The 12,791-nt window shown below is 52.7% G+C and overlaps 2 protein-coding genes across 2 annotated transcripts; one reads left to right on the plus strand and one right to left on the minus strand.

Annotated features, from left to right (window-relative positions):
• Positions 1-4,050: 4,050 nt before the first annotated feature.
• On the minus strand, positions 4,051-6,868 carry J7T55_001895 (golgi membrane protein; the record flags this gene model as incomplete). Its single annotated transcript, XM_053142805.1, has 5 exons — positions 4,051-4,234; positions 4,302-4,461; positions 4,529-6,481; positions 6,534-6,701; positions 6,769-6,868. The coding sequence occupies 5 exons, from the start codon at positions 6,866-6,868 to the stop codon at positions 4,051-4,053; spliced, it is 2,565 nt and encodes an 854-aa protein (XP_052994348.1).
• A 195-nt stretch (positions 6,869-7,063) lies between these two features.
• On the plus strand, positions 7,064-11,047 carry J7T55_001896 (uncharacterized protein; the record flags this gene model as incomplete). Its single annotated transcript, XM_053142806.1, has 4 exons — positions 7,064-7,102; positions 7,281-7,476; positions 7,537-7,967; positions 8,030-11,047. 4 exons carry the CDS (start codon positions 7,064-7,066, stop codon positions 11,045-11,047), a joined length of 3,684 nt encoding a protein of 1,227 aa, XP_052994349.1.
• Positions 11,048-12,791: the final 1,744 nt, after the last annotated feature.

The following is a 12,791-nucleotide window of genomic DNA, read 5'->3' on the forward strand; positions in this document are numbered from 1 at the left end:
CATGGGGACTGCTCAAACCCACTGCCCCCTTGCAAACCGCCGGGGAGAGCCGACCACGATGAAGCTTGGTGGAGAGATGGGTCCATCTTCGGGATCGCCAGACTGACTCGCTACTGCTGCAGCCTGCAACTCGGAGCTTTTTGCATGGTACTGATTTTAGGCCGGAGACTCGCAGTACCGGCACAATACGGTCTGGCAAAAAAACGGTAGGCTGGGGCAATGGGGCCCCTGGAGTTGACGAGACGATAGAGGGAGATCATCATCGTCACCACCACAGGCCCCCTTGTCCTGCCAGAACACCTGACATGCCGCTCTTCATCTGAAGGAACACGCCCGCAATGTGTAGTGACGATCGATTGACGGGCTGACGAGTTTGTCACGGGGATAAAGCGCTTCGTTCGGGTTTAGTCCATGATAATCATCATCAGGCTGGCGTGTCGGCCTCAGCTCCACACAAGGCCGGAGGTTCAGCCTCGCCCATCACTGGCTCTCCCCTCCAGCCATCCCAGGGACGACCCTTGAGCACTGTCCCTGCCCTGCTTTCGCAACAACCCCACGCGTTGTCGACGACTGCTTGCCCAGCCTGACTCAACAGGGTGGCTTTGGCCCCCGCGGCTCGAATCGGTCGCGCGGTCGCGCGGGGAGAGACGACTGGCTTATTCATTTCAAGACCGAGAGATCGCGACGTCGTACCAAATGAAGGATCAACACCGCAGCGGCCCCAATTGCGATGGGCTCATCCACAACGCCCAGCTCGACATTGCGCCATAGCCGGGTGCGAGTGTGAGGGGCTCCCGCGCATCTCGCTCGACTGCAAGCAATTTTATATCCGGTGGTGTAATGACTACCACGGCTTGCACGTGCCTTGGCTGGTGGCAGTCCGTCATTTTGGCGAGCCAAAGATAATTTTTCCGGTGGCGGTAGGTATCCCTCGGCGGTGGGTCCTGATAACCCCGGACAATCTGTAGTGGCGCTGTGGGCGAAGACCCGTACGATGTTTCTTTGCTTGAAACATCCATCGCTGGGCTACCCGACTCAGTGCAAAGGTGGATTATAGTGGCTAGTAGTCTGTATGTTTTTGGTAAGGCTGAGCTGTCTCAGATATACCACCATGGCCCTGCGCCCAGAGGTGTGACGTGCTCGATGTTGACAGCTGAAAGACCCATGCGTTAATAGTCATGGTTATATTGCATATCTATTTCAAGACAATGCTCTCTACGGCAGTTTCGCCGTTCTACGTGAGAGTGGCAAACACTTGAACCACTGCAGCCCTGTTCATCTGGACGGCCCGCTCGAGTGCGTCCGCGCGTCTACCCGTAGACGGCAGGAGGTGTCCGCTTGTGGTCTAGGGCGATCAATGCGACTCTCAACACCCACGGCATCTCGAACAGCTTCTGTGGATGTGCTCTAGCGTACGTAGGTAGTCTGAGATGATGAGTTGGGAAACGAGGTCAAGACACATATCGCATCTATAACGGCCGATGAAGACGGTGGCTCCGTTTTCGTATATGGGCGTCACTGCGCCATGTGTAGATACTTCAACATGTTTCACAGCTGTAATATCTACCTAATTGATCTCATGACGCAGTGTCTGATCTTCAACTTTTCCTGGATCATGTTCTTCAACCTTTCAGCTCTCTAATGTCGCCATGTCATTGACCGTAGTAAGGGGCTGCCCCGATCCCAGGCCACATTGCCGAGTGCTTCAGGGGTTCTCATGGCGACCGATCCACCAAATGCTGCTTGAACCTGTGTTAGTCAAACATGTGTGTATTCATGTACTCGAGGCTGGCAGAGGAGCGTCCAACTATCTCATCGTGTCAAGGAAGGAGCCAGATGTATGAACCTGTGGTACTACTCACAGGCTAGCAGAGTCTATTTAATTAGATGTCACAAGTCCCTCGTCATAAACTGTATTCGTCGACTATTACATATGGCGTTTGGCTGCACTCTTTGCATGATAAAGACAGAATTGGCAATCTGGCATTGCCCTCAAAGCTTGTGAATGACTCCCTGTATAGCGTCTTTAAGAGGGAATGGACAGGTTCCCCGATGCTCCTTTACCGACTTTGCTAGCAAGCCAAGCATGCAATTTCTCCCAGTAGCTAGAAGTTTGAATATTGAGATGAGGGAAATGATCGTCTTTAGTTTCGGCTGTTCTCAGACTGACTAATCTTCTCGCAAAAGTACGATAGATCGATCAAAGATGAATGCGCCTCGTATCGACGCCTTCTGGGTTCTCCCCACCATGTGTTGTTGCGTTCAAGGGAAGCTGGATGGAAGTACTACGCGTCTGGACTAAGGCTTGACACGGATCCGATATGAGCTATGGCTGACTGTCTCGTCTGGTTGACCATGACCTTCAGCTTTTACAACCGAGTGTATTTTGTACCGCAATCGAAGCAGGGAGTGGGAGGCTCGCGACCTGGTATAGTCTACGATGTGCGTATTTTAGTATGACATTGCGATGCGCTTAAATTTCGGCATGATGATTTCAGTCGTAAGCACAAAGTGCACACGCACATCTTAGTGAATGTATTGGCATTCGAATTTGATCATTGCTCATAAGCTATCTATATTGGCCGTGAGGTGGATGGCAAAAGTTCCAGGAGCACAGGCTCAAGAGGCATAGACAATTCTTAGGTCTCTAAGGCGTCCTATCACGAATTGTTGCTTCCAGCTTAGCTTTCTTTAAATTTGCATTAATACATTACCAAGGGGAACAACAGACTTTCCGGAAAGATCAAGACCTTACTGGACTCCTCTTGATCTACGTGCACGCTGGTGTATAAGCTCCCAACTCTTTATTTACTTACTACAATGACTGCCCACCAGGCTCCAACTTCCCTCACTCAGCATAACTCAATACCGGCTCTTGTGCCAAAGCCGTGTCGTGATGATAGATGTCAAATTTGCACAGCTCATGTCTAACAGCCTCATGCCACAAGGCAGAGCAAGGGGGTAACATGGAAACTCTGTACTGACCCAACAGCAAGAAAATTGTAAAATATTAGTGAATGCATCACAGCAGGTGGTGAGAGAGCCCAAAAGAATACAAAGAGACCGCGCATCAGTAAAGTTGTCATGAAGAACGAATGACCTGCCATGGATAGTCGTTATGGGCATCACGAAATTTGTGCTGCCAGTCCATATCAAGGAAAAGACAGTACAGAACAACATATCCATCTCACATGCGGCATACTTGAGTATTGCAGGCGTATCTCGTCAGTGACTTCCCAAGGCAGAGAAACCGAGCCCTCATGGAAGCAAATCCCTCCTCTTCCTGGTCGACTCGTTTGAGGTTCAAGGTCGGCCAGGATATTTGTCCGACCAAGCAAAGACCGCTTTGCCACAAACACTGTTAGAAGAGCATTTTGCTTCAAACATCAATATCATTGTATGTTTTCATAACAGTTGTATATATAGAAGCAAGGAAAAGCAACCATAATAATAATTTCAGTTGTTTCCACGAATGTGAGCAGGCAAACTTTAGTGGAACGAAGCCAGAAGAGCGCCAGGCTCATAACCCGGAGGTCGCTGGATCGAAACCAGTAGCTGTAGTCCACGTATTTTTATTGATAGCCTTATGGTCATTTGACTGTGGGCTGGTACTAAACAAGCTTAAACTCGGATGTCCGCTTCACGGCCACAGTATCTCTAGGGTGGGAAAAAAAAAGGTGGAAGAGATGGGGGGACGACTACAGAATCCCCAACCATAGGACAACCAGTCATAGAATAACCAATTACAGAATGATTTCTTATGAGATAATCTTCCCCGGGATAAACCTTTTTTTCGGACAACCTCTCTTAGGAAGACCTCTCTTAGGATAGCCTCCCTTGGGATGACCTTCTATGGGATAACCTCTTATGTCATTACTTTTTATTTGTTTCATTCTCTCTCTATCAGAAATTGAGTAAGCCACAAGGATTCACAGCGATGTTTTCGCAGTTCTTTTCTCCTGGGGTGTGGTGGTGCTGTTCTAACAGTGTATATGGAATCAAGTGCGCAAAAAAACACAAGAAACAAAGCAAAAAAAGATTATTTTGTAGCTACAACTGGTTTCGATCCAGCGACCTCCGGGTTATGAGCCCGGCGCTCTTCCCCTGAGCTATGTAGCTGTTGTAATTCCTTTGCGTTGTAAATTTAAGTATGGGGGTTGAGAAGCAGAAATTTTCAGAGTGTGAGTCACAAAGGTCGGCTTTGCCGAGGACCCGGCATCCGGCCGCCTTCCTCCTGTTTGTCATCAAGTCATGTCAGCTCCTTTTTGTAACCACCACATTACTTGGGGGCATTGACCTACATGTGCTCCTGTTGGTAGTACAACACCATACTGCCGAACAAATGGAGTACACACTCTTGTATGAGACCACCCCCTAACTGTCCAGGTCGTGAATTTTGAGTGGCAGGACACATGATAAACTCCTTTGGCGCCGGAACCTCCTGCTCCCACGCTTTGGTCGCTATTCCCGACGGTATCTCTTATATTGTCTCTCTTGCAACTGATCTTTTTTCTTTTTCATGATTTACCATCAAAAGCACCCTCCTTCCAATTCCCATGTCCTGTTCCACCAGCCCCAGAACCACTCCCACCACCACTACCACTACCACCAGCCGCGACCACGGCAGCTGCAGCCGTCTGCCCAAAGTTGGTGGCATGCTGGTCTGCGTCCGTCGCGCCGAGCCAGTACAGCGAAAAGAAGACCAACAGGTGCAGCGCAACACAGTACGCCGCGAACAGGTTCCTGCTTGTCCTGGACGCCAGCACCATCCTCGTGACCGTGTACACCACCCTCTCCGGGAAGCTCATGCGCTTGTACGCCCGCGCGGACTCCCTCCCACGGAACGCGGCGAACGGGCTGATGTTCGACTCGTAGGCTGCACGATACCGGTCCATCCCACCAGAGCCACCGCCGTTGCCTCCGATGGTCACGGTTGACGGGTTGGGATTGTCGGCATACGACGAGGACGAGGTCACCGCAGCGGTGCTGTTGCTACGGTTGTAGGACGACACGTAGCGGGTCTTCTCGTAGAGGTTAAGGTTGTCCTTCTGAAGCGCGGCAACCTCCTGCCGAAGCTGGGAGACATGACGGTGGGTTTCGGAGAGCTCTTGCTCCAGCTGCGCGTTGCGCTTCTTGAAGCGGTCCCTCTGCGCCGTGATCATAGGAAGAATTCCTGACCCTCCGCCTACGGGTTCGCCGCCCGAGTCCCGTGGGTTGAAACCGCTGATTATAGAGGATGTAGGTGATGTACGGCCCCCTCCACTCCTACGTCCGGGGGCCATTGACGGCGCGTATCTGCTCACATATGTGCCCGCCACCGAGGCTCCTGATGGGAACGCATTAGCGTGCTCCGACTGGATGTTGGCGAGATCGTTCTCAAGCTTCTCGTTCAGTTGTTGAGACTTCTCAAGCTCCGCGTTGGTTCGGGACATGTCTTCCGACAAGTCTGATAATCTGCTCTGGAGGTCCTGGTGAGACACCCGTAGAATCGTCAACTCCTCACTCAGCTTCTTGTTCCGTGCCAATAGGAGCTGTTCTAGTGTATCTCCCTTGCCTTTCGCGACGTCCCCGTTGTGGTCGTCTATAAGATCCTTGGTCTCATCATCATCGCCTGTCGAAAATTCGATGCTCTTTAGCACTTCGAGCTCCTGCTTGATATCGTCGTAGTCGCCCCATTTCTGAACCTTTGCCTTCAACGCGTCCCGGTCCTCCTTCAGCGAGGCCACCTCTCTTTCCAGCGTGCGCAACTTCGCATCCAGGTCTCGCTTCAAAGATTCCTTCTCTACCCTTGAAGAATCCAATTTTCGTATCAGGGATGAGTTCTCAGATCTCACACGCATGTACCCTGGGTCGTCTTCCAGAGACGTGGCTTGTTGGCTCGATACCTGTGACTTGGCCTGCGCAAGCTCAAGCCGCATTTGTTCGTTGCGCGCCTCGACTTCCGCCAGTCTCATGCTCGTTCGTTCCAAATCCGAATGGACCATCTCGAGCTCGGCGCTCGTGACATGGCCCCTCGGCTCGTCCTCGTCATCTTCAGACTTGCCTAGCCGCTGATTGACCTCGTAGCTTGCTTTGAGCTCATTGAGCAGGCGGTCCTGATTCTCAACCTTGTCCTCCAGGGTCTTCTCCTTTGCCGCCCAGTTGTCTTTCTTCTCGTCCAGTACTGCGATCCAAGACGATTCAATCTCCTTCACCTTGCTTTCAAGATTTTCCTCGAGCTGTTTTCGAGCCTCTCTTTCCGACTGCAATTTGGACTCTGTCTCTTCCAGCTGCGATGTGAGCGAGGCCACTGAGCCCTGCAACCGCTCGTTCTCTTCCGTAACTTTCGGTAGAGTCTCCTCGGAGACAAGCATGGAGTCGACAGCTGCTTCGAGTAATGGGTATGGATCCGGTGCATCAGACAGAGATGTGTAGGCGTGGAGGAACGCGGAGTTGATCGACTTGGAATGGTTCGTCAACAGGTCGATGAATGTCTGGTATGCTGCCGAGGTGTTAGATTCAGGCCGACAATGGCCACACAGTGGTCCACATACCTTTCAACAGCCCCTTTATCTCGGACAATTTGGTAGCATCGTCTGATTTCCTGAAGTCTTTGGTCTTCTGAGCCAAGTCCTTCCTCTGCACAGTCGAATCTCGTTGGTATGTCACGATCTCGGACGCCGTGTTATCGAGGCCGGAGACCAGGGTGGTCATGTCAATATCTATTGGTTAAACCAGTCAGCTATGCGCATTTTGAAGTCCGAGAGTTGTGTGATGAGCAGCACATACTCCTCCATGCTGAGATGGCGGCCTGGAACTTGTTGGTGGTGTCCAGAGTTGAGGCAGCTCCAGGGCCCAAGGGAGCTTGGTTGGTGGTCGACTCGGCCATTGTTGCTGCGTTGTGGTCATGGAAATATTCCGGGGACGGGGTCAACAGCTTGAGAGCTGGAGCTCATGAGACAACATGCGCAGGTCGCAATGTGAGCTCGAGCGCCGTTGTTGAATGCAGGTCCCGGGTGATGTGTTATTTCTGGACTGAAGGAGTGCGCGGCATGTCTGCTGTTAGCCAGCCAGCCAGCCTACCATGTACGTGCCAGCGGCCGATCCGGGGAACGTCACAGGGGTCCCTCTGCTTTCCAGCTAGCTGCAGGCGGGCCAAGCTTCTAGTGGCAGGCAGCCGTACTGCAGTAGCTCACCACACCAGCCCACCTCAGATTACACCCAACAGCTCGGCCGATTGCGCCGCGATCCATCATTCCAGAGCTTCAAGCCTGCTGTCCTGGCGCTGAGAATGGTGATAGAGCGCCTGCGATGACATAAGTGGCCTGGAAATGGCTTCCGAACCCCGAGCGAGCCAGGAAGCCGCAGATACCAGCTCCGGCGCACGACGGCAACTCGAGACCGGGCCCTTCGTGTTGCGCACGCTGCTTGAGGACGTGCCATTATCCGAGGACGGCGACAACGACGATATCAAGATCAACTTCGTCGAGTATCTTGGTACGACTACATAGGTACCTACAGTTTGGCCATTGGTCCACGCTGACTGCTATTTACCAGGTGGCAACCTCTATATAGGCACTTCTGCCTCGGAACTCCTCCATTTCGTCCAGATACCCCCCGATCCCACCGACAGGGCCAGCCAGCCAGTCTTCATCCTTGCTTCGAGATTGCGCCCGACATACATTGAGAGTGCAGTCGCCGGCAATGTCAAACCCGGGGTCCAGCAGATCCTCCTCCTGTCCCGGGTTCAGAAGGCATGCGTGCTATGCAACAACACCGTTACCTTCTACTCCCTACCGGAGCTCAGCCCCGTCTTCGGTACTGTGCGAGTCAAGAACTGCTACTGGATTGGAGGCTTGGATCTGAACATCGCGGAGAACGAGGACATTGGCCATGGCGACGGACGTCCTGCTGCGGAGACCATCTTGCTGTCGCTTGCCCGCAAGATTCAGGTCGTTCGAGTGGGTGAGGACGCCAGGGTGTTCAAGGTGAGACGAAATAAAGGCCTGGAAGCGGAATGAAGGCTGTGCGTGTGCTGACACTGAACAAGCAAATCGATTTCGCTGGTAGTACAATATCAGTCCGGAGAGATACGATAGCATGTGTGGCTGATTCGAGGAATTACGCCCTCTTGGATATAAATCGCCAGCTGAAAATACCTCTCATGTCTATCTCTTCCCTCGACGACTCACAGCCGAATATGGGCCAAGCTCAGAACATTGCTGGAAACTCCGAGGTTGGTATCCTGCGCAGCGCCTCGTCTGCGCAAAACCGGCCTTCGAGCTCAGGCCACAATGACGGACATGGCCACAACCGGAGCACGAGTCTCGGTAATTTCATGTCTCAGGCCATGAAGAGGCAGAACAACAACTCTGGCGAAGGCTATGACTCAGATAATCAAGGATCAAATACTCCGAGACGATCAGGAAGCCCTGATAAACAATCCACCCAGGACCTGGTCGCGACAGACAAGTCTTTGCCCAGTCCTCCGAGCGAAGTGACGCAAGCTTCAAAGCCTGCTCCTGCCGCTCCGGTGATTCTGAAGGCCCATATTGTATCGCCCACTTCTGAAGAGTTTCTTCTCGTGACGGGCACTGGACCTCATGATCCCGGCATCGGCATTTTTGTGAACCTTGACGGCGACCCTACGAGGCCTACTCTGGAATTCGACAGATACCCTAAGGAGATAGTTGTCGATGGAGGGGTCGCGGACTTGTCATCTTCACGACCATCTATGGGTGACGAGGAGGAGGGTTACGTTCTTGCCTCAATGACCAAAGAGTTCCAAGATGGCCTCCATAATGGTCTCGAGATACAGCGCTGGGACTTGAATGTTGGAGAGGAGGTACCTACCAAGCATTGGCTCGAGGCTCCTACCGACCCCCTCCGAAGTTATAATGATGCTAAAACTCCTCTGATCGGTATCAAGTCGCTCGTGGGAACTGAGGAATCCAATCTTCAGGAAGTTGTGGACAAGCTCTGCCAGAAGAGGTTCTCTCCATTTTCTGGAAGTCAACTCGAGTCATCAGCAATGTCACTCAGAAGCTTGGATTCTCGGACAGCACTTTCGATGGAGAGAGTCTCTAAAGAAAGGGAACTATTTGAAAGAGACGATGACGAGTCTCCGTTGCCGGAAGGCTGGGAGGCCATGAGGAATGAAGAAGAGCAAGATTTTGCCAAGCGGTTCGCCATAACGACTTCACGGCTCGCAGTCTGGTCCGGTAATCACATATGGTGGGCCGTTAGGAACCCGTTACTTCTGCAACTTGATGCGAACATTGAGCGTACAGCCATGGAGGCGCATGAGGCACCTCACACAATGGAGGAACGCCGTCAACTGTTCTCCATTTTGGCAACGATTAGAGGAAGAGATGCAAGAACCGAACTCGAGTTCATGACATTCAGTTACATAAAGCAGAGGGCAAGCGTGCTCCTCTTCACAAGTTTCCTACACTCAACGGAGACGCCCTTCCCTCCTGAGCTCAAGGCCATGGAAGAGGTTCTCCTAGACTCAAGCTTAGATCCAAGAGTGGTTCTTGGCCTGATCCCAGGTCTGCGGAACGAAATCATCGAAACCAAGAAAGGAATCTGGATATTTGGGGGTGTCAAAGGCACTGTTGAAAGGTATATGGCGTCTGAGAAGTTTGTTCAAGTAGGCCAGACTGTCGACAATCTGGGGCAAACGACTCTCCTATTTATCAAATCATACCTTTGGGGTGTCCGACGCAAGAAGGGCATGGCAAGCACTGGGAACGCGGGCGAAGTATTCAGAACCGTGGATGCCGCTCTACTGGTGGCTCTGTTGGAGCTTGACAAAGATTCATCGAAGGGCCTGGGTAAAAGCGGCAGCGTTCGATCAGAGCTTTACGAGCTCGTCGACAAGGGCGTTGACTGTTTCGACCGAGCTGTGGATCTGCTCGAACATTATAACCGTCTCTTCGTCCTGAGCCGACTCTACCAAAGCCGCAAGATGACGGCGGATGTCTTGGCTACATGGAGGCGCATCATTGAGGGCGAGCAAGACAATGGTGGCGAATTTCAAGATGGTGAGATGCGTGTGCGCGAATACCTCTCCAAGATCAGCAGTCAGCCTCTCGTGCAAGAATACGGTGTCTGGCTGGCAAACCGCAACCCCAAGCTTGGTGTGCAGGTCTTTGCAGACGACAAGGGCCGTGCCCCCAAGTTTGAGCCAGCGCACGTCGTCGGCATCTTGCGCGAGCAGGCACCCGATGCCGTGAAATATTACCTCGAGCACCTTGTGTTTGGAAAGGGGCACACCAAATATGTGAATGAGCTCATCACATACTACCTTGACATCGTCATCAATGAGCTTCAATCATCACCCCAAGCTCGTGAGGCAATAGCCTCCACATATGAAGCATACAGGGCGCTGAAGGCGCCAAAACCGACATACAGGCAGTTCCTGAAGGATAACGCCCCTCCAGAGGACGAAGTCTGGCACAGCCGGCTACGCCTGCTACAGCTACTTGGCGAGAGCCATGAATATGATTTCAAGGCCATCGGTTCGAGAATCAGCAAGGCCCTACCTGCCGAGAAGGCAGAGGAGCAATTATTGGTCCCCGAAGCGATCATTCTTGACGGGCGCGAGCGCAAGCACGAGGAGGCACTCCGACTTCTCGTGCATCGTCTGGGAGACTACGATACCGCGGTGTCGTACTGCCTCTACGGCGGTGCGAGCATCTACATCCCACAGTCCGGCCGGCGCGAGTCCTTGCCCTCCGAGGACACCCAGGCAGGCCTGTTCCGTGCCCTGCTAGGCGAGTTCCTCGCCATTGAGGACGTCAGCGACAGGGTCGAGCAGACCGGCGCCCTGCTGGAGCGGTTCGGCGGCTGGTTCGACGTCATGGACGTGCTGGAGCAGATCCCCGAGGAGTGGTCCGTGGACGTCGTGGCCGGCTTCCTGGCGACGGCGCTGAGGAGGCTGGTCGCGGAGAGGCATCAGACTGACATCGCGGCCAGGCTGAGCTCGGCAGAGAACCTGCGGGTGAGCTACGACCTGATCGCCAAGATGGATGAGAAGGGGCCCACGGTTGAGACGGGCGGTTGAGGTCGGCCAGGTGCCGTGATATCCAGCACAGTAATTAGATATACAAATACACCGGATTAATTACATGCTCGCATTCTCTATAGTGTGGCTGAAGGACTCTTGCAGTAAAACCGCACGCTGCTGCGCCTACATCTTGTCAGTTTCGAGAACTGGCAGCTTCGCAATGGTTCGGCTGAGAGCAAGTCGCCATCATGCCTCTACCGTTTTCCCACGACCTTTTGAAATGCCCACGTCGCCCTCCAGGCTCTGACACACTATTCGCGCATACACGTATTACGAGCGCCTATCAACATCCAGACGGCGGCTGCCAATATCCCGACAACTGTGTTTGATGTCACCATTCAAGCCAAGACTCGTTGTCCCTATTGTCGATGCGCAGTCTTCGCTCCCAAAGTGACCAGAATAATAAGTACCATAGAATGGTAACTCGGGGCTAAAATCTCTATGAGAACCTGGGAAATCAACAAGGTCTTTTGATAGGGTGGATTCAGACATTTTTGACGTGGCCAGCGTCAGCGGCCTTCGCATGTATTTACTCAGTCACAATTTGCAACTACAGGGCATGCTGCTGAATGAAGAATAATTGGGGACCAGGGAAAAGCTTTTCGACGAAGTAACGACATCAATCTACGTCCCTTTTCTGCTAATAGAGAGAAATGCGTCCTCGAACTAAGAACCGGGCAAGATCACAGGACCTGTGCTCTGGAAAAGCCATCTTCAATGTCCTCTTGGAAAGCATCGACAGGTTCAAGAGTGCGAGAGCCACCCAGCTGGCACGGCTTTTAACCGAACATTCCCCCATGTTTCCTACTCACCCCTCCTGTCACAGAACACTATTGAGACCCTTCAACGGTTGCAACTTCGGCACCCTCCGTGTGTCTTGTTCCCATTCAGACGCTGTCAGCTATTTCGAGGTCACAAGCTGCAAGCAAGAAGTTCTCGACCACGCCGATTCCACTCGGTGCGACGTGACACATCAGGACCCTGAATGAAAGGGATCATGTCTCATTTGCGACGTGCCTCGTTGTCACACCACGCGGTTCCAGATATCGAGACCGGAGAACATGCCGGACATCGTGATCCGGCGGGGAATCGAAGATCGCGTGTGCATCGTGATGAGTCGGATGGTTGATCAAGGTAGGAATCGAAAATATCGTGGGCATCGTGCTGAGTGAGATGATTGAAGCATAGGAAAAACAAGGAATCGAGGTTCATGTTGACCTGTGTGGAACGAGGCAGTGTCGCTTGCTGACCCTGTAATCTGGTGATGGTAGGCCTCGTGGCCTGGAAGGCTACCCGGGCATACTGGTTACGGTTCGGCGGCACCGGGGAAGATCGCGCGTCTTCATCCATATAGAAGTCGCGTTGAGCCCATGAAAGAGGGCGGGTAGCTCAACGATCCCCCATCAAAGTCTTCCTCCAAGACCATTTTACTGTCAGAAATCACCATGTGTATGAACTTCGGTACACCAAGTCGTCAGCCAGCGGCTCTTCGTCCGAAAGGCCTCCCATATGATTGGCGCCGTGATGTTTATCTTGCTCACCTCCTTCGGCGTGGCGCTGTCGTTCCCATGGAAGTAGCGTCGCATCAGTTTCCCATCAGCTACCATCCAGTGAGTCGGAGAGTCATCGGCAACCAGGCCGGGGAACTGGTCAAAGCGCGAAGGGCTCTCAGCGAGGGAGGATTTTCAGATCGATAGTGTTTCTGGATTTCTATGCTGGATGATATTTGCAAGTGGTCGAG

The sequence above is a fragment of the Diaporthe amygdali genome (genome assembly GCF_026229845.1).
Source record: "Diaporthe amygdali strain CAA958 chromosome Unknown NODE_12_length_1037015_cov_66_201586, whole genome shotgun sequence".
Classification (NCBI taxonomy): Eukaryota; Fungi; Ascomycota; class Sordariomycetes; order Diaporthales; family Diaporthaceae; genus Diaporthe; species Diaporthe amygdali.